This window comes from Mustela nivalis (genome assembly GCF_964662115.1).
Source record: "Mustela nivalis genome assembly, chromosome: 17".
In the NCBI taxonomy this organism is placed as follows: domain Eukaryota; kingdom Metazoa; phylum Chordata; class Mammalia; order Carnivora; family Mustelidae; genus Mustela; species Mustela nivalis.
Window position 1 is genome coordinate 32,646,435 of NC_139036.1, and position 21,808 is coordinate 32,668,242.

Consider the following 21,808-nt stretch of genomic DNA (forward strand, 5'->3'; position numbering starts at 1 on the left):
GGGAAGGGACTGACCACCAGTGAGTACCCTAAGTACACATTCACCTGTCGCAATTCAGAGACCTTGTTCTTTCAAACTTTTTTTTTTCCTCCAATCTGAACTTAGGAAGAGACAACATAACAACAACAACAAAATTTATCTGTAGCATACATACATCACTATACATATATATACAAATAGTTTGAAAAGATCTTACAGCTTTCATTTTATTTAAAATTTTAGCCATGAGACAGGTATGAAACACAAAAGTTTATGAAAGGACAGGAGCTTACAATAGGACCGCTGGATCCAGACTGTGTCTCTCTCTCAACCACGCTCCACAGACCCAGACAGAAGTGGGAGAGCTAACTTTGGTCAGAATTCTTACCTTCCACGGGCTTCCGCCAGTTTTCTCCGGATCCCATCCGCAGGCCCCGGGTGGGCGAGGGGTGTCTCGGTGGGTCTCATCCTCGCCACCAGAAACGTTAGTGGGGAGAACAACAGGTTTCCCCTCTGCCCTTTAACAGTGAGTGCTTGGTTCTAGGGCACCTCCTAAGTGGAGAAGCTTATTATGTAGGTTAAAAGTTCTCCATTGTGGCCTCGGGAACTCAAGATTATCTTTGGTAAGCAGAGCCTGCTTGTTCAGCCCCAGAACCTTTTATTCACCTGAGGCCTCTCGCGCGCGGGCCACCGCCCGGCCCTGAACAGTCAGGTTTCTAGGCTGGACCCAGCCCGCCCCCATCCGGTCCGGCGTCTAAAAGGCACCTGACGCACCCCCATCCGGTCCGGCTTCTCAGCCGACCCGGTCCGCCCCAGTCCGGTCCGGTTTCTAAGTGGGCCTTCCCAGTTTCTACGACGGACCTAGGCCACCTCGGGCCTGCTCCGTTTTCTAAGTGGGGCCCAGTCTCCTCAGACTGACGCAGGGTTCTAATACGGAACCAGTGTGCCCTCGCCGGGTCCGGTTGCGAAGGGGGACCCAGTCTGTCCTCGCCGCGTTTGGTTTCTAAATGGAACCGGTCGGCCCCCGTTGGGCCTAGCTTCTAAGGGGCACCCAGTCCGCCCCAGCCCGGTCTGGTTTCTGAGGGGGACCCAGTGCGCTTCCGGTTTCTAGGACAGACACGGGCCGGAAGAGAGCTGCTCTGTGTTCCAAGTCTGGCCCAGGCTTCTCAGACCCATTCAAGGATCTAAGTTGGACCCGTCCTCCGGTCTCTTCTAGTTTCTAAGTCAAACCCGGGCTGACCCAGCACCTGGTCCAGTTTCTAAACAGAGCCAGTCTGACTCCAGCCGGTGTCTGGACTCAGTCTGCAGAAAGAAGGCTGAAAGCAAAGCTACAGAGCCAGGATCCAAGAGGACCTTCAACCTCCCTAGGGAGCCACAAGCTCAGCGGCTGCACCAGGTAGGGGAGCCTGGTTGCTGCTTGCTCCAGGAGCCTGTGGAGGGTCTCCTTCTGTTTCCTCTTCTGACCAGAGCTGTTAAAAGATAACCAGCAATGGCCACGGTCGCCAAACTGTGGAAAGAACCAAGATGCCCTTCAACGGACGAATGGATAAGGAAGATGTGGTCCATAGACACTATGGAGTATTATGCCTCCATCAGAAAGGATGAAGACCCAACTTTTGTAGCAACATGGACGGGACTGGAAGAGATTATGCTGAGTGAAATAAGTCAAGCAGAGAGAGTCAATTGTCATATGGTTTCACTTATTTGTGGAGCATAACAAATAGCATGGAGGACATGGGGAGATGGAGAGGAGAGGGGAGTTGGGGGAAATTGGAAGGGGAGGTAAACCATGAAAGACTATGGACTCTGAAAAACAATCTGAGGGGTTTGAAGCAGTGAGGGGTAGGAGGTTGGGGGAACCAGATGGTGGGTATTAGAGAGGGCACGGATTGCACGGAGCACTGGGTGTGGTGCAAAAACAATACGGTTATACTGAAAATTAATTAATTAATTAGTTAGTTAAAAAAAACGATAAGCCGAGGTACATTAAAACGTTTAAGAGCTTGCTTGAACAAAAGTCGATTCAAATTGGGCAGCATCCAATCGAACAGAGAAAAGAGCTCTGAGGAGCTGTACAGGATAAAAAGACAAAGGCAGAAGGGAGGGAGAACAAGGAAGTTACGCTGCACAGCAAAGCAGGTTGGTTATTGCAAGGTCACTTTCCTTTAGGGGATGGCAGGGGTTTATCAGGCAGATTACCCAACTAGCGGTGATCAGATGATTCTTTTTTTTTTTTTTTTAAGATTTTATTTATTTATTTGACAGAGAGAGACCACAAGTAGGCAGAGAGGCAGGCAGAGAGAGAGAGGAGGAAGCAGGCTCCCTGCTGAGCAGAGAGCCCGATGCGGGACTCGATCCCAGGACCCTGAGATCATGACCTGAGCTGAAGGCAGCGGCGTAACCCACTGAGCCACCCAGGCGCCTGATCAGATGATTCTTGATCTTAAAAACCTGACTGGACAGGTTTAAGAGTTCATTTCCCGGTGAGCAGTAGCTGTAGTCAGGTTAAATCTTCAATTGGTGAGTGGCGCTTAGCATAAGCGATTCCATTTTGGACCTGTTGTCTTCTTTTAACAGCAGTTTGACACAAACCCCTAAAATACTGAATGTTTTCTTTTCATAAGCTGGTGATCACATTCATTATCATGAACTGTGCATATATGTCACATGCTCTCTAGACTGATAATTCCAAATGATAAACCCAGCCCTTGTAGAGAGGCATACCCTGAGGAATCAGGAAAACCTCTAAAGCATCAGTTCTACATTTTCTGCATCTCTGGCATTTAGTTATTGGCTCACAGGTTTTGTTTCCCACATAACCTTGTATTTCAATGCTGTATAGTCTGTGGTCTTCAAATTAGCACATGTAAATGCCAAAAGGTCAAAACTCTACTGATTATTGCAAACTCTTTTTTTGTAAATATTTAGACACCCCATGTTCGTAGCATTTTTGTAGTTCTTAACAAATTCTCAAACACTGTTTAAAGATATGGGTTGCATGACATCAATTCATGTTAATTCTCTGCTCAAAAACTGTACTGTAGTGCATATGTTTCAATGACTCTATACTTAAACAAAATTTCAACCTGACCCTCTATTACAAAAGACATTTAGATTTCATTTATCTAAAATTAAATGCCAGGTACATTACTGATAATATTACTGACATTTTTTAAATTGGTAAATATATGAGGTAGTCAGTTATTTGCATAAATCTATCCATGAGAGCACAGTGACTAGGGAAGGGATAGGCACATGGTTGAGAGAAAGTCATAGACTGGTGTGGGATCTGCTGGAAAGAAATGCTGTCTTTTTGGCTCAGCATGAGCCTGGGAAGATGAAGGCCTACCTTTTGCTGTCAGCAGCAGTTCTGCCACCAGACACAGCCCAACATCAAAGATAACCTGAAGATGAATGTAGCCAGATTTTAATGTCCATTTGAGCACCTGTATCAACCCGAACATGAGGCCACTCTGCCCCTGGCCTTGTATGCAAGTGTGCCTAAAATTCTTATGTTCAAGTTTATTAGTTAGGTTGGATGTGCCATGCAAACAGATGAGACCTTATTGATTCCATCTCACAAAAGGAACAAGGTAGGAAGAAAGCTGCAAGGAGGATATTTTTAAGTCATTCTGTATTTATTGGTATTCAATTTATTTTTCCCAGAGAGAAGACATACAATCTGATGTATCCCATTTTAATAAATCCTCTGCTTCTGGATTTACATCCTTAATTTCTGTGACCTCTAATTAAGGCTCAGTACCATCACACAGTGGTTAAAATTATTCCCTGAGATCATGAAGGCTGTGCTTTTAGCCACAGAATATTTTGCCTTACCAAAATTCAGGAGAAAACAGAAAACAGGAAGTCTTTTGGTAGTAGAAGAGGCAGGCAACTTAGGTAGAATTCCTGAGAAAAAGTGTAGAGTCAGTTAATCCACTAATTAATATTTCCCTGACTGTGAACTATTATCTGTTCAATATCGCTAAACATTCTAGAAGGGAAATTCATTTTATTGCCTAGAAAGACACTTTATCACAGTGCTGTGTGAGAGCATCTTGACTTTTGCTAACTTCCAGAGTTGTCATGATGCCTCAGTTTCCAATAAAATGCAGAGTTAGTACTAGTGGATGTGGGAAAAAGAAATCCAGATACAGATGATGAGAAAAAATGGTTATTACATTTAGTGCTTAGCCAGGCCTGCAGTGTTTTTTCAGAATGGTTTGAAGTCAGAACAGCTCATGATCCTCCACAAGTAGGAACGGCAGAGACACTTCCTGGATTACCACCTCAAACCCCAGCCAGATCAGCACACCAAAGCATAAGGCATACGGACATCAACCAGTGTCTTCCAGTGTTGGTGCATGGACAGTCCATTTTGAAGGGGATGGGGCTCCCAGCAGCCCCCTCTGGGTTTCAAGAAGCCACATTCCGGGAAGGAGCCAGCTCTCCAGGATCAGCTGCTCTTGCATTGTCATGGTTCCTCCGCCCACCCATCCCCCTGAAATGGCACAATGGAATGACTGTGTTCTCTATTGAGGACTTCCCTTTTTAAAAATAAACAAGCAAAAGTTTCCCTAATCTGACCCATATTCAATAGTGGGAGAAGGCAGCCAGTCCCGGGGTGGGGAGTGGGAAAGGAAGCCAGGCGTCAGGCAAACACACTCAGGGACAAGGACGACGTGCAGGACAGTGTGCAGGCCTCTGAAGACAGAAAAGTGAAAGGAAAGTTGAGCGTCGATGGGCTGTGGCACTCCCAGATCATCGTTCCGTGGACACACGATTTCCTTTCTTAGGTTTTCTCGCGGTATTTCTGACAGGCTTTTGCCATATCCTTCAAGAAGTTAGGAACACCATTCTACAAAACAAAGGAGACTGTCACTTCTATGTCTTCATGGTCATTACTCCTGATTCTTTAGGCTATGGCAAAGGTAAACAAAGATGACTCTGAGAATGATAAATATGACTGTCTGATTTCTGCAGAACATGACAGAAGACCCAAGGCACAGGTGAGACACTGTTACGTATCTTGGTTTTTGCTAGTAAAAAGATAAGATGATTTTGAGAGACTATTTTTTGAAAAGAAAAAACACAGGAAATGGTATTGGGTTGGACTTTTGGGATTCTAACCTAGTAATCATAGAAAGGACTTCTTTTACAGAATTAGGAAATGGTGAGGGTATGGGACAAAGGGTAGACTATGTTATTTCTTAGTTCATGCTGAGCATTGTGCAAGACATTCCACAGATACTTCCTTACTTGCCACTACTCTACAGGGTGGTAATACCCTCCCCATTTTCCACAGGGAAGAAATCAACAGCTTCCCTAGATTATACAGACAGAAGCAGGACAAGGACTCAAAATCACACGTGTTTGACTCAAAGCCTGTGTGCTTTGCACTCTCCCAGGGAATGTGCTGAGCCCTCCCAGCAATAAGTAGGACTCCTACAAAGCATTGAATGGTTCCCATAAAGCCAGGTTCTCCGGCAGTCTCCAGCAATCCGGCCCCTACTGCAGCCCCCTCTCCTTACAGAGAAACAAAACAACAATAACAAAACTGGAGGCTTCCAAGCTTGGACACATCTGGTTGTCTCTTGAGCCAGGTTGGCCTATCAGATTCCTCCCTCCAGAAACAGACAGAGGTTCAAAAGGCACCATTTTTCATTTTTCCTACAAGGAAAAGGCTACTATCCAGAGGATGCAGAGTGTGATCTTGGCAGCGTCTTGCTGGTAGGAAGGGTCTAACATTCCAGCTAAGGATTCTTCTCTTTTGTCCCAGCCTTCACATCCTGGGTGTTGGCAACCTTAGACCCAACTGTAGTCACTCAGCCAAGGTGCTTCATAAAAGAGCCTCATTAGGCCCGAGACACAGTGTCTCTTCTGTCTGACAGCCCTGTGGGCTAAGTCAACATCTGTCAAACACACTTCCCCCCGCCTGCCTCCTGGGATCTCACCTTGGCAACCCAATTAATGAGCCAGGAAGGAATTTGGCCACCCGGGTTATCGAAGTAATAGATGAAAACTAGAAAGGAAAATCAGGAAGAGGAAAAATGTTAGAAAGACAACAATAAACCCTGCAAAGATTCTCCCTCTGTCTTCAGGTCCCAAAAGTAAGGAGGGAGGGAACATGGGATTCAGGAGAACTTCTCTCCTCTGCCTTGCCTCCCAGAATATGTATATATGTATGTGTGTGGGTGTATACACCCACACATATATACACACACAGTTTTGAAAACATAGACACATGCACATTTTGCTGCTACTTATTAAATGCCTGTCAAGTGCTAGACACTTGGATATAGTCTCTCCCTTAATTATTTCTCTCATTAATTATCTTAATAGTACAAGGGAGTTGGTAAGATTAAACCCCCACTTATAAAGGACAACATGAAGACTCAGAGCAGTTGGGTGGCATGTCCAAGGTGACAGATCTGAACAGCTTCAGTATTATGGTTCAGACATTGCCTCACATACAAAGCCACACTGATTCCCGTAGGGCGAGTGGCTGGCTGCCCCTGCTCTACTCACAGCTTTTCTCTGTGCGGCTGGAACTCGAGGCAGGCAGGTCCTGAGTCTGCTGAGCAGGAGCTCTGTCCTCAGGGGCAGTCATGCCAGCCCCCTTGCCACCCCACCCCTGAAGCCTGATGTATGTATCCCCACAACGAGCCTGAAGTGAATTTCTACACCTCATGGTTTGATTTCCTCTGGGCAATGCAAGAGTCAATAAAGAATGGGTTGAGTCAGATTTAAACATCTACCATGCACTCAAGCCAGGTTTCTAGGGGTAAACTAAGTCTATCCCCAGGTTTTGATTCCTTGTTTGTTTTATACTCATGCCCGTTCTCTGACCTCAGAGAATAAGCATCATGCATTTTACATGCCTAACAGTCAGTATGGCCTACATATGGTGGCCCCAGCTGCTTTGCCAACACGCTCCCCAGCTTTACCTTTGCTCCCTTTCTTGCCATCGCTCTTGATCACCAGGCTCTGCTTATACTGATTCACCCGGACCACACCAGACCTCTCAGGAATCTGTGGCACAGAGGTGCTCTGGGCCAGGACTACATGGATCTTCTGCCCGTCCATGTCCAGGTCTCGCCGCTGCCGGATGTAGATGTACTATACTGTTAGTCAAGGCATGATATCAATGCCAGCATTTCAGATGAACGAAAGGAAACCCTACAAGCCAGAAGCAAAGTGAGATGATTCTATTCCTCCCAACTGGCCCTTGCTCCCTTTAATGGTTCCTCCATTTCTCAGCCCTGTGTCCCTACCTGCACTGAAAGATGGGCCCCATACAACCTGATATTCTCATTTGACAGCATGCATTACCTACTTGGGAATGATTCCTTGAGGCTTTCAATTATACAGGGAAACTACTCCTCCTTTCTTTAAGAAGGCACTATGAGATACGAGGGACTGCTTGCTCACCAACAGTGTGATTCTGCATTTGTTACTCAACTTTTCTGAAGCTGAGTTTCCCTCTGTAGGAAAAGAGGGCTATATTCCCCAGCAGGCAAGCTTAGTGGGGGCACTGGAGAAAGACTGGGGCAGAACAAGTACTCGATAAACACTGGAGTCATTTCACTTTGTCCTGCCCTCCCGCAAAGCCCTGGTTAGTGACCTCTATGCACAGAAGATGGTCAAGCAATGTTACTTACACCTAGTGGTCAGAGGAAGAGTGAGAACCTGAGTATTCAGTAAGCAGAAGTCCTCTCTGGGTTAACATTGGTTAACCAAGAATAACCAAACCATTTCATCTCTATAAACACAGAGCACTCACTATGTCTATGGTACTATAATAGGGAAGGCAACTGACTCCTAAGAAACAGTGAGAGTTACCATCTATTAAGCCCTTACCATAAGCCTTACATATAGCATCAGTTTTGATTCTGAAAAGGTCCCTCTGAATTTGGTGTAAGTATCCTCATCTTACAGATAACAATACTGAAGCTCCAAGAAGTAAAGAAATTTGCCAAAGATCCCATCGCTCAACTGGAACCTGAGTGCAAACCCAGATCTGGCTCTGAAACCTAGCTAGACTTTCATAGCTGGACAGACCTCAACAGAATTTTAGGTTTCACACTAGAAGGAATTCAAAGCCTAAACAATAATAATTTTTTTAAAACTCTAAGTATTACGTAATACACTCACTGTAACAGCAGCAACCATAGCCCCATGCCACCGCAGAATCTCTGCAGCACCCACGAGTCCCAGCCCTCACTCAGGCACCCTGCAGAATATCCTACTGCCCCCGACTCTGGGGACATACAAGTAAAGCTCTTAAATGTTTTGCGGGAGATATGATGTTGCTTTGGCTCTGGATTTCTGACATCAAGACCTTTTACATTTTCCTCAAAACAAAAATTGTCCCACTTTCTCCCAAAACTTGCTCATCTCATGTGACAGGTATCACCTGACACTTCATTGAGGAAAAATCAACCTGATATATTGATTAAAACTTGGCAGAGTCTTCAAAAAGTTGAAAGGTCCAGCCTACCAGAGGGCTTATGACCAGAGAACCACCAGTTCACTGAGGCCCGGAGAAGTGAAGGGACTTCCAAAGTCACACAACAAATCAGAGAATGAGCTCACTTTCAGTCTGGGATCTTTGGTTCCAAACGAATGTTCTTTTCCTCTGCACTATTCTCTGTTCTCAAAAATTTAACCACTAGTGGAGAGACATGCACATAGAAAGGTTAAAAAACTCATCATCAGATTGTGTGGTATTGGAAAACCAAATACATAGAACTTGAAGTAGTCCCAAGTATCTACCCTAACACCTAACCACCAGTGTCACACTGAGGTCAGAGAGATGGGATCATGGTCACCGCCTGATCAAGGTCACCACCTCTGGAAATAACTAGATGTGCTTCCAAACCTGCCTCTACCACCCACTAGTTGTTAACCAGAGCAAAGTTCTGGACTTCTCTTTGCCTCAGTTTCCTTAACTGTGAAATGAGGATGATGGTTCTTACTTTGCACAGATGTTGGCAGGATCAGGGAAAACCACATAAAATCTGAGGGATTACTTAATCCACAATTGGTTGAAATACATACCTAGCAGTATGTGAATAAGAAATAAGTCCTTATAGAGTTTATAATCTAGTTGGGTCCAAGGAAAACACATAGATTTAGACACAAAAACACATACAAGCAATATACATAAAACACAGCAACACGCTCCTTCTCTTTCCAGAGAATAATTATGTAGGAAATACAGACTTATACAAAGCTAAAGCTAGAAGAGATCCCAGTGATCATCCAGTTGGGTGGTTTCCAAACATTTTTTTTAATCCACACAACCCTTTGTTGACAGGATCTTCTGTGGAAATTCAGTGTATAACATACCCTGCTGCTGTGATTGAAGAGGACAGTGAAGGAGTGGAAATCTCACCTATCAGTCACCCTGCCCCCTCCCTGCTTGTCCTCAGATTTGCATCCCCCTTCCTAGGCTAGTACTGAGAGGGCTTCTTAGAACCTTGGAATGTCAGCTAAAACTTCCCACATTCCATTCAACTGTTTTAATGGTAAATGAGGGGAAGAAACATACACGCAATCTGCAGAGCCAACGGTCAAGTAGGGATCATGTGGGATCAATAAAACAGGAGGGGAGAAGGGGAGAGCTGGAAAGTGGGGCCTGAATTCGAGTTCCCATTTGGCCAATAATCATCTATACTTACGCCTCCATCACTTGATCTCTCTGGGTGCCCACTTCTACCTCTGGATTGAGGGAATGTATTAAACACTCTATAAAAAGTTCTTTCCAGGTCCCCGATTCTGTGGCCCCCAAATTTCAAGCCTTAGAACACCTCTCAGGAAAGTTTGAGCTGCCCTCCAGGACCACAATCACAGAGGCTCCACATGGTCAAGCCTAGACATCACACACTGAGGTCTCCAAAAGTCACATAAGAAGCAACAGTTTTAGCATATGCTTCTACAAGAATCAAGGACAATGCTGTCCACACCTGCTGGGCATGCTACCATTGGGCTATGGCCAAGGGGCACAAGAAACACTTAGAAAGCCAAGTAAGAAGGATACGTCTCTGTTGGACATGGGAAAAGGGTACTTCACTTGCCAGTAGACCACGGTTTCTCCATTGTATTCGTTTTCATAGAGTTCTAAGGAGAAGAAAAGAAGTTAATGTATCTGGAGCTTCTGGGCTCCAATTAAGCCTAGGTATGATGACCTCTGAGGATAGGATAAACCACTAACTCGTGAGGCACAGAATTCTAGAAAAAAATCAGACATTCATTAATGCCGAAAGTTTATTGTCCAACAGCAGAGTCTAGTAGACATAAAAACACAGTAAAAAAAATAAAAATAAAAAAAGAAAAAGAAAATAAAAATAAAAATAAAACAACTCAGCAAAACACGTGCACTGTATAGCACAAGCAAGATTCCCCAAAAAAACGCAATAAAACAAAATCAGGCATCCAAAAACGAATGTTCAGGTTTTAAAATCAGGGCAACCACCAGATGTCACTAGAATCCCAATAGTTTTGCTTTTGAGACCTCTCTTTAGATTTCTTGATCTTTTACAACTAGCCTGGGACTGAGTCACCCAGTCCAGTGTGTTCAGCTGGGAAAAGAAGGTTCCAGGGATGGCAGTATCCTTCCTAAACAGCTAGAAAGTGGCATAACTGTGGCAAACCCTGGGTGTCTTCCTTCTCTCCTATTTCTTTACATTTTACCACAGCTATAAGGACCAGGATTCCTTAATATTCCATCATTATATTGTGTGCAAATAGCAGCCGACTCTCAGTTGGAGAAAGCAAAGGAATTCAATGACAAGCACACCCTCTGACCCCAAGCTGTGCAGTAAGCTTCAAACTAACCATTTAGAGAAAAAACTAAGCCAAGGCTGCTGAAGTAACCATAAGAACCCCTTGAGGAGCTCCTGAAGGGGAAATGCATTATTTAATTCAGCTTTTTAAAGAAAATCTATTAGAAGCAAGTCATGGATTAAAGAGCTTGCCAGGGCACTGGTGCCACAGGAGGCTAACAGCAACCCTTGAGAGGAAGGGAGAAGTGGACATGTTACCTTTGCACGCTCAGCCTCACCTCCCCCTTCCTGGACCAGCAATCCCAATTCTCCCCCAGGGCATCATCCTTCCCCTCCTCCTCACTATGTAGTTTAAGCAGGACTCACTCAGCATTAATTTCAGGGCTGGGAAAATGAGCAAGACATGGCCCAGTCATTTGCTCAGGGATGGTGCGTCTGGCCAGAGTCTAGCCTTGTCACTCTAACAAAGTTTGGGCCAAAAAGTGGTTCAGTAAAGGTTCTCAGGTAACTCACAAATATCTAGAAGGATCAGAGTTGGGCTTAGAACCTGAGGATTGTACCAGAGAAGCCAAGCTACTGTTGTGACTAGACTAGACACCCTAGCATGAATGGCTAGGCTCTGTGATATCTCCCCCAACATCAGGGAGATACATCAGCCCTACCATCACCAGGAAATTGATCGTGATGCTCCCCGCTTGCTCATGTTGTGCTCTCTCAAATTGAAGCTGCATGTTGTCTTATTGGCAACATCTGTATTACACCACTGAACCATGGCTGCTAAGGAGACTGGGATGGAGAACATCTGGCTTCTCCCCTAAATAGAGGAACATCACAATTCACCCCAGACAGGAATGGTATTTGAAAACACTAAGAGAGCAAAACCATGACAAACATCCACAGGATGCCATGACAGCAAATTGTGGGAATCTGGCTACCATGAGTAGAAAAGTGGAATGTTCATTTCTGTTCCTGTGGGGTTATTTATATGGTGAGACTATAAGCCTGGATCATCTGGGGGCCATCTTTGCCATGATATAACAATCTGCCCGAGAACTGGGTCAACTCAGAACAAAACTAAATCCGGATGGAGAAAGGATTTAAACATTAGATGCAGTGTCCTGGAGGTCAGAAACCCCTGGACTTTTTAATGCCATGAACTGATATTCTTTTTCCTTTTCTCACACTGGCATTTGTTAAGTTCTTGTTGCTTGCAACCAAGCACCCTGACTCTGGCAAGAATCTTTTCAGTGCCCCAGGGCTAGTTCTGCAGTTCTAGTCCTCCATGACTGAATGGTGGACGCCAAGCCAGCTCTAAGTGACAGGAGGATCACCTCTTTCATGCCTTTCCGAGTTGTCCATCACTTTCAGGGTCAAATCTAAGCATTGTAGCCTGGTGGCCAAGCTGGGCCCCTGGGGATCTGACCTTTCTCCCACCCTAGCTCTAGATTCTGCTATCCCAACAACCCAATAAAACCAAACTGCTCAGTTTTTGAACATGCCGTGCTGTTTCATGCCTTCCTTGCTTTACTCATGATGTTCCCTGGGCCTCAAATGGCCTTGAACCACTCACCCCCTTACCCTCTCAGCTTCTCACTTTCTCTCCTATACATGTTCTTGTTTTGTGTTTGTTGTTGTTTTTGTTGCTTGCATTCCTGTTGTTTCTAAAACTTTGATTCAACTTCCAAAACAAAGCTTGGACACTACCTCCTCCAAGAAGCCTTCTGTGACTACTTGGATATATGGGTTGATGACAAAATTACAGTGAGAACAAAGTAGGCCTCGGAGCAAACTGAAGAATGGCATTTGAGAGTATGCAAGGAATCATAAAGACATGTTTCAGCCTAGGATTCAAGACCTTCATGCCAAAATTAAAAATGAAACAGTAGAGATTAAACCGGTTGCTTTCTACTGGCTAGAATAATAACAGATTCTACTTTCTATATGACTTTAAAAAATAGTAAGTCAGGGCGCCTGGGTGGCTCAGTGGGTTAAAGCCTCTGCCTTTGGCTCAGGTCACGATCTCAGGGTCCTGGGATCGAGCCCTGCATGGGGCTCTCTGCTCAGCAGGGAGCCTGCTTCCCCTTCTCTCTCTGACTGCCTCTCTCTACTTATGATCTCTATTCCTCTCTCTCTGCCAAATAAATAAATAAAATCTTAAAAAAAATAAAAATAAGTGTCACTCACCTTTAACATATTGGTCCCACTGTTTTCTGTAGTCTAAGTCCATATAGATATCTGCCAGCATAGCCGGTGGGCAATCATCCAGAATACCAAAGACTTTATACGCATAAAGTCCAGTCTGCTATAAAAACAGAACAGGCAGAAATAACCTATTGATTCCCAAATTGACAGACAGCTGGGTTACACAGCATATGAAAAACAGCTGTACTCGCAACACCATTAGTGACTACATCCTCTGTGGTCTTGGTGACATGATGATGAAAAAGCAGATGAGGTTCCTGCTCTCATGAGTCTTATATTTGCTTGTAGACATTGGTGGTGGTAGTGGCTATAAATGCTATCTAGGAAATTTGAATAGAATATTAGGGAAGTTCTATATTTAGTGGTGCCTGGATTGGTGGGGTTTCCCTATGTAATTAGGTGATCAGGAAAGGCTTCTGTGAGAGAGAACCTTTATCAGAACATCTTATTCTAAATATTAGGAGCCAGCCAGCCATGGAAAATTAAGGAAAACTCATTCCTGGTAGGGAGAGAGCCCTCAGACTGATGGACTGGTATGCTGAAAGAACAGAACGCCACAGGGTCCAGAGAACCATGGATGGGGGGGAGAATGGTCAGAGCTGAGTTCACAGAGGTAATGGGAGGCGGACTTCAAAAAGGCTTTGTAAACCAGGGTAAGGGGTAAGGATTTTGTTCTAACTACTACGGAAAACCAATGAGGGACTTTAATTGGGGGAAATAATAAATAAAGAGACGATTCTTGCTGCTTGGTAGAAAGTAATCATAAGGGAGCAAGGAGATAGATTTGAAGACCAGTGTAATGGTCCAGATAAGAGATGATGGGGATCTGAACAAGGAGGTGACAATGTGATGGAGAGAAGTCCAGTGATTTAGGGATATATTTAGAAGTAATGTCAGCAGGAAGTGCTGGCAGATTGCCTGTGGGTAAAGAGAAAAAGAAGAATTACGTATTAGAACCTCTGCTTCAACACCCAGCATGGGAGCTCCATGTTCTAAGACAGAGAAAAGTTGGGAAGAGGTGATTTGTGGGCTGTGGGGAAATCAAAAATTCTACTTTTGAGTTTGAGATGCTTATTAAACATCCCAGTGAGAGTGTCATATAGGCCGCTAGCATTCAGGGGGACAGGTTACTATTTTGGACATCCATAGGTCATAATGAAACCCAACACATTGTTTTTATCAGTTCCAAGCCAAAATTTTTCAACAGCTTCTTTTTTATTTAAGGAATTTGTGTATAAAGGAAATAACAGCAGTGTCAAATCACATTACTCCCCTTTATTCAGGGAAAAAAAAAATTTTCTAGATTTGAAGGTATAAGAGAGTCTCCCCCCAACCCCCCTTTTTTTTTCAGGTGAGGCTGTGAGGTTCTGGGCTGGAGTAGGCCATGCTACACATTTCATTATCTGTCCAACAGCAGCTAACAATTCCTGACTCTCCCCTTGCCTAAAGGCTCTGTCCTTAAGATTAAACCCCAAAGGCTTTTAGATTAATTTCCATGCAAAAGCAAATAAAAATGATGCTTTTTGAATGACACATTATTCCACGTGCTAAAGAAATGTTATTGACTAGTGAACATGAATAAAACTATCCTCTGAAACCCAATGCCAAGGAGTGACATGAAGTCAAGAGGTAACATGGTGAAGCTTTCTAGAGATCTTGAGGCTGCAAGTGCTTCCTTGTTCAGGGAGTATAACCCAGGGAAATACACTTCTCAGTTCAGGAATCTCACATTAAAATACCTGGTAAGAAACAGAAGATGGCATTGGAACTGAATTCATAAAATTCTTCCAGATCTAGAAGTATATGACTTTATACCAAGGGTTTCCAACCAGCAAATGACAAACTAGTAGATCTGAACCCCTCACGGGCTGTGCCATGGATAACCCCAAAGGAAGGGCAGACATCAGGAGAAACATCTCCTTCTCTCTTCTGTCCTTTCCCCTACACATACAGGAAGATAGTGAGGGTTTATACATACCCACCTGCTTATAAATCATCTTTGGAAGAGAAACCATTAGTTCCCTATTCAAACATATTGGGGCCCCACTTTCTGTACACACTGACTGAGCAAAAGGGATAATTATGTGTTGAGATGGTCATCTCAGCTCACATGAGTTAACTGGCTATCTGGATAAATTAAGACAAACGGTTTCCTTAACGTGGTTCCCTTCCCCCTTCTGAATTTAGTCACTGACCTAAGTGACCTCAGTCCTATACATTTTACAAAAAAAGAAAAACAGAAAGCCCTCTTAGGAAGAAAAAAATAGAACAATGTGATTTACGTGAATACAGAAGAATGAACTATTGTTACACTTTGCTTTAAACACTCCCTTCGTGGCAGAACCGAGAAACGCCAGGACTCAGAGGAACAAAATACTTGGTGCCACTTCCCTCACTTATCAGTTAAATGTTCTTTTCAAGTAATGTAGAGGCCACCCAAATTCTTGGATCAAGGCACTTTTTCACCCATTATTTCTTCCTACAAAGGATCTCAGCAAATTGTCTTTAAAAACAGAATTTTTTATAACTGTAGAAATAATATTCATTATGGGAGAAGTAGAACATGCCAAAAAAAGAGAGTAAGGAAAATAAAAATGGCATGTTACTCCATAATCCACAAAGACCTACTTTAATATTTGACATATTTAAGCACATAAATACTTGTGTATGTTACAAAATGGGAATGACACAGTTTGAACTTGTATTCTTATTTTTAACAAGCTATGGAGAGATCAAACCTACTTTAATGCTTCTCATGAGTCAACATCCCCAGTATTTTTAAAATATAAATATTCCTGGAATAATCTATCATTTCATATGGACCAAGTTTGTCCACAATTCTAATTTTTTCATTACAAAAACTTCCTTAGAAGTTTGGGGGTAGAGGTTATTACCATTTTAAGGTTCTTTATGCTTATAAACCTTTAAGAAGTTTGTACCAATTTATACTCTTGCCAGTAGCACAGGAGCATCTCAAAAGGATTGGGTACCATTGTTTATACAAACAATTTGATAGGGAAAAAAGCATAAAACTTAGCTTGATTTGGGCAGTTTTTATTACTGATGTGTAAGGTCTCCTTAAAATTGGAAGATGGGGAGGAGAAGTGAGCTGGGGGAAATCGGAGGGGGAGACAACCATGAGAGACTGTGGACTCCGAGAAACAAACTGAGGGTTTTGGAGGGGAGAGGGGTGGGGGGTCGGGTGAGCCAGGTGGTGGGTATTAAGGAGGGCACGTATTGCATGGAGCACTGGGTGTGATGCATAAACAATGAATTTTGGGACACACACAAAAAAAATTAAATTTAAAAAAATTAGAAATAAATTTTTTCTGCATATATGTCTCTAAAATTACTAGTACTTCAATAAATGATTCCAAAAAAGTTTAGGCAAGAGGTTACTGCCTTTCCTGAAGCTCCTCCAGAAACCATTTCTAAGCATGTCTCCATTTCTTTATCATGTTGTAAAACATGGTGTATACTTTTGTAATGCTCCATTTATAAATTAAAAATTATTCAGTGGTAGAGAATCAGTAAATATCTTCTATAGAATACAATAACCAGAAGAAACAGAAGATTTCGCATAGCATACAGTACCTTCTTTCTTGCTAAGAGAACCTCTGTGGCAGTATACACAGCTAACTTTGCTGGTCTCCTATGCAGGTTTGAATATGGATGTTTGGAGCTGCAGCAGCTGTTTGTAATGAAGAGGTAACCAACAGAAGGATAAAGAGTAAAAAGACGCAAGCATTTTACTGGCATCACTGATCAGCTACACCAGTGCCAGCAACCACTGACTTCTGCCCTACTTTTTTTTTTTTTTTAATTAACATATAATGTATTATTTGTTTCAGGGCTACAGATCTGTGATTGATCAGTCTTACACAAATCACAGCGCTCACCATAGCACATACCCTCCCAAATGTCCATCACCCAGCCACTCCATCCCTCCCACGCCCCTCCCCTCCAGCAACCCTCAGTTTGTTTTCTGAGATTAAGAGTCTCTTGTGGTTTGTTTCTCTCTCTGGTTTTGTCTTGCTTCATTTTTCCCTCCCTTCCCCTATGATCCTCTGTCTTGTTTCTCAAATTCCTCCTATCAGGGAGATCATATGATAATTGTCTTTCTCCAATTGACTTATTTCACTCAGCAGAATACCCTCTAGTTCCCTCCACATTGTTGTAAGTGGCAAGATTTCAGTTTTTTGGTGGCTGCATAGTATTCCTCTGTGTGTGTGTGTATACACTCACAGACACACCACATCTTTATCCATTCATCTGTTGATGGACATCTAGACTCTTTCCATAGTTTGGCTATTGTGGACATCACTGCTATGAACATTGGGTGCACGTGCCCCTTTGGATCACTACATTTGTATCTTTAAGGCAAACATCCAGTAGTGGGATTGCTGGGTCATAGGGTAGCTCTATTTTTAACTTTTTGAGGAAACCCTCTACTGTTTTCTAGAGTTCTGCCCTACTTGTTAAGTGAGAAAAATAAACCTCATTGAATTACTGTTAGTACAGTTTCCTGTGGTATTGCGATGATATACGTAAGAGAGGAAGATTTGTGTCATAAGATTCATATTTATATTGTGAGTCACATGGGTGTTTACCATGTAGACTTAAACCACACTTCAAAGTAAATCTGCCCATAAAGTACACCATACCAGATAAATACCAAAAAGTCTTAAGTATATCCTATTCAAACTCAGAAAAGAAAAAGAGAAAATTGACCTATAGAGGAACATACATGTGGATTACACCAGGCATCTCATCAGAAACCATCCATGTAAAAAAAGAGTGGAGTAAAATATATAGTATACTGAAAGTAAAAAGCCATCAATTTGAATTCTACATCCAATGAATCTGTCCTTCAAAAGTGAGAAGAAATAAGTTTTTCAGACAAATAAAAACTGAAGGAATTCATCAGCAGAGACCTATTCTGGAAGAAATGTTAAAAGATGTTCAAAGAAAAAAAAATGATAAGTCAGAAACTCAGATCTACATAACATAAAAAATTCCTGTTTTATTGTCTTCAAGCTTCTTGAAGGTATAAACTTTGTCTTACTCATCAGGTATCACCAGGGCTTAGCATAATGTCAGGTACACAACAGGTCCTAAAGACCACTTGAATGAGTACATGGACAAATAATTTGGAGTTGTTTTGTTTGTTTTTTTTTATTAACCCAAAGGTAGCTATGGAAACATGTCTATCCTAAACTAAATGGCAAGATAAGGTTGTTAGGTCTATCTCTAAGTTTTTTGGGGTCTTAAAAACACACTAAAACTCCCAGGCTAAAATTCAAAGATTCACATTTGCATGGATGTTCCCTTTTTTATATATATAATTTTTTAAAAAGATTTTATTTATCCATTGGAGAGAGAACGTGAGAGAAAGCAGGAGGGGGAGAAGGTCAGAGGGAGAAGCAGACTCCCCACAGAGCCGGGAGCTCTATGCAGGATTTGATCCCGGGACTGGGATCATGACCTGAGCTGAAGGCAGTCACTCAACCAACTGAGCCACCCAGGTGCCCCGGATGCTCCCTTTCTTACAAGAATATATCCATTTGTGGGGCACCTGAGCAGCTCGGTCATTAGGCGTCTGCCTTCAGCTCAGGTTGTGATACCACGTCCTGGATGGAGCCCCGCGTTGGGCTCCCTGTCTAGCAGGAAGCCTGCTTCTCCCTCTCCCATTCCCCCTGCTTGTGTTCTCTCTTCTACTGTCTCTCTGTCAAAATAAATTAAGAAAAGAAAAGAATATATTCATTTGCATAATTTCTCTGAAGGATAAACTAGCCTCACAAAATAATGTCAGGGGATGGTGAGCTTGTGAAAAAACAAACTATTCCCACTGGAGGTCCACTAGAATTCTCCTTCTGCCCACACATGTTGACTCTGATGTCAAAAGAAGGTTGGAAGACCAAGCAAGAACCTTATTTCACTCTCCATTGCTCCAATTCAGCCCTGGTTCACCCTGATATTGGTATGGTATCATGACCAAGGATCCAGAATGTCCAGATCCTTACTGACAAGTCACTTCTCCTCTCAAAGGGTGCCCAAGGCCCAATAACAATCAGAGTTTTATTAATAGTCACCTCCTGTGAATCCCATATAGGAATTTGATGAAAGACAGGGTAAGGGCACAAAGCGTGGCTTGTATCTAGAGACAGAAGGGGGTGTCCTAACCCCTCTACTCTCATCCCCCCAATTTAAATCTTGGGACCAACATTCTCATACAATCTCGTACCACATGTTCATCCTGAGAGAAGTGAGGAGGGGAAGACCTGAGGCTCTGACACATCCAACCAGTTGTGTGCTCAGGAAGATGGAAAAGGACGAGGGAGAGAGAGTATGAGCAAGAGAGCGTAAGAGCTGGCCTCCATCTCTACCAGGTAGAAGGGTGCCACACATGGGTGCTCTGCACTCAGACATGGCCCACTAGTAAAATATGACTTGGTAAGTGTCTCAGGTTCAATAACTGTTCTATCACTCATGGTGGTAACTCCTCTTCCCTTAGCAGAGAGGCAGAAGGGTGAGAGAAGGGGCAGAACTGTCTTAACATCTGGGAGGCACTCATGACGCAAATCAGATTATGATATCTCCTGCGGGGGTGGTACTGAAAACTTTTCATCCACGGAGATAAATCTGTTCTTTTGGGAGTTTAATCTGTGTTTCCTCTGAAAGGCCAGACTTTCTCTTACTCAGCCTGGCTAAACACAATTTTCCTAAGAGTGCTGGGGTTTTGTAATTCAGTAGGTGCACAGCATTGAAAAGAACAGTTCCTGGAAAAGAACTGTCTGCTCCTCACCACACTCTTTGATTAGAAGACCCGATGAAAGGACAGAGGCACAATGCAGACAGTCCCTTCGCACAGTGCCACACATTCAGACTTATAAATGTTAAGTCAAGCCATTAACCAGATCAGCTCAGACCACTATTCGCTTGGTCTAAATTGAGGTTGTGAAGCCCTGCAGACTGCTTTCAGACTGTCTGTTGGCATGTCACAAGGTCCACTGGGATGGTAACACAGCCCAAAGCTCCAACAAGACCTGACTGTAGATCACTGGGAATGCTTTTGTAAGTGGCCTGTGGCCCTTCTCTACCCGCGGGACTGACTGCTCAGCACAGCTCAGAGGTCAACATTCACTCCCAAGTGGCCACTAACTTAAAAATCAAGAAGAGTGAGACATCAATTGGACGTTGCTTTTGTCTTACAATATTCCTTTTTTCCACTCTCACCTTTCCATTTCTACATCTTCTGTAAGGTACTCCCCTCCTCTTGACATCAGAACCCCCACCCTCTGTCCCTCAACACCATGCTGGATGTCCCATACATCGGTGATACTCAAAGTGTAGTCGCTGGACTGGTAGCTTCAGCAGCACTTGGAAACTGGTTAGAAATAAAACACCAACAGAAGAAGAAAAAGAAATATAATGCAAACTTTCATGCCCCATACCAATCCACTGAACCAGAAACTGGGAGTGGAGTCTGGATTCTTCATTTTAACAGACCCTTTGGGTGATTCTGCTGCATGCTGAAGTCTGAGTACCACACTGCCGTATATCATTTCATTTCATGACTGCTGAGAGGTCAGTATCATCCTGAAAGGTAAATACTGCCCTTGTTTTGTAAGAAAAAGTAACTTTATCACCCTGCTAAAAAGTGGGGCCTGGCTCCTGGCTAGTCTCCAACCCTAGCTTTACCCATCTGTATCCTTCTGGCTCTCCCAGGAAAACATAGCAAGCTCAGCCTGGCTCAGGGACTCACACTCAGCATTCCCTCCACCCTGGTGATTTAAAACAGCATGTCCATTTGAATCTCATGGGAAGGCTTAATGTTAAAAACAACAACAAATCATTTTATTATGAAGAATTTCAAACACACACAAAAGTAGGGGGGAAAAAGTAGATGAGCCCCAATAATGAAAGGGGAATTTTTCCAAAGGACTACCCAAGCCCCAACCCAGATCAATTAAACCTGGGATTCCAGGATGGGGTGATTATGTCTTTATAGCTTCCTGGGTGATTCTAATGTGCGTGAGCTTTGACAAACATTGTCTGGTACCTTTCTGCTCCAGAAAGTTGCATGATGCCATCTCCCACTTCATTCCTATCTCCACTCAAATGTTAACCTCTGCAGAGGGGCTCTCCAGATTCCTTTATCTTAAACACATCACATTGCCCACAGCTACCACCGCCACATCACCTCTCTATCCCTTCATGCCAGTTTACTTTATTCATAGCATTTTTCACCCAACATTTCATTATATACCATGCGTTTACTCTCATCAGTGAGTGTCATTCGTTCAAACAGTGTGTGCGTCTTCCTGTTCACTGCTTATCCCCAGTGCCTGTGAGGGATGGGAGGCATCTAATGAACATTCTCTGAATGAAAAGATGGATGATAGTGGACATAATGGGGATTTTAACCCAGGACAAGCTGCTTCCAAAACCCATGTTCTTCCCATCATACCACATGGCAGCTTTGGGCTGGTTTCCCCCAGTCTCCAGAAAGTAGCTCTTGCCTTGAACCAAGCTGTAAATCTGGTGCTGAGCTTACCAAAGTAGGCTGGTTCGTGTCTAGTTACCAGTCACAGGGTCTCGTGCTGCTCACTTCATGACTCTGGGTCTTATTTCTAACTATAAAATAGGTAAATAAGCCTGTCCCTACCTACCTTCCAGATTGGTTTACAGGGATAAAGGAAACTTAACACGTGACAGCATTAAATTAAATCACCATGTAAAGGTAAGTTATTCATATTACTACCTGGGGAGGAGAAAAAGAGAAAAGAGAATGGAAACAGAGCAGGCAAAGGGAGCACAGAAAAGAAGTGAAAGGAAAA

At 43.3% G+C, this 21,808-nt stretch overlaps 1 protein-coding gene and 2 long non-coding RNA genes across 6 annotated transcripts in view; 1 reads left to right on the plus strand and 2 right to left on the minus strand.

The window, feature by feature from the left end:
• LOC309851879 overlaps positions 1 to 447 on the minus strand; it is a 78,789-nt gene extending 78,342 nt beyond the window's left edge. For both annotated transcript variants that reach the window (XR_014304973.1, XR_014304974.1), the window contains exon 1: positions 368 to 447. This is a non-coding gene — a long non-coding RNA (uncharacterized lncRNA). The remainder of the gene's footprint in view (positions 1 to 367) is intronic.
• On the plus strand, positions 1 to 4,315 carry LOC309851884. The gene is made up of 2 exons (XR_014304981.1): positions 1 to 2,188; positions 2,398 to 4,315. It is a non-coding gene; the product is annotated as an uncharacterized lncRNA (long non-coding RNA).
• Positions 3,599 to 21,808, minus strand: part of PCTP (phosphatidylcholine transfer protein) — a 24,718-nt gene continuing 6,508 nt past the window's right edge. For 2 of the 3 annotated variants that reach the window (XM_082707720.1, XM_082707722.1), the window contains exons 2-6: positions 12,951 to 13,068; positions 10,022 to 10,101; positions 6,927 to 7,098; positions 5,934 to 6,001; positions 3,599 to 4,837 (exon numbers count right to left, since the gene is read on the minus strand). In XM_082707720.1, the coding sequence (XP_082563846.1) occupies positions 4,772 to 4,837; positions 5,934 to 6,001; positions 6,927 to 7,098; positions 10,022 to 10,101; positions 12,951 to 13,068 (504 nt within the window). In that variant the 3' untranslated portion in view covers positions 3,599 to 4,771. The remainder of the gene's footprint in view (positions 4,838 to 5,933; positions 6,002 to 6,926; positions 7,099 to 10,021; positions 10,102 to 12,950; positions 13,069 to 21,808) is intronic. The other variant, XM_082707721.1, reaches the window with a different exon arrangement.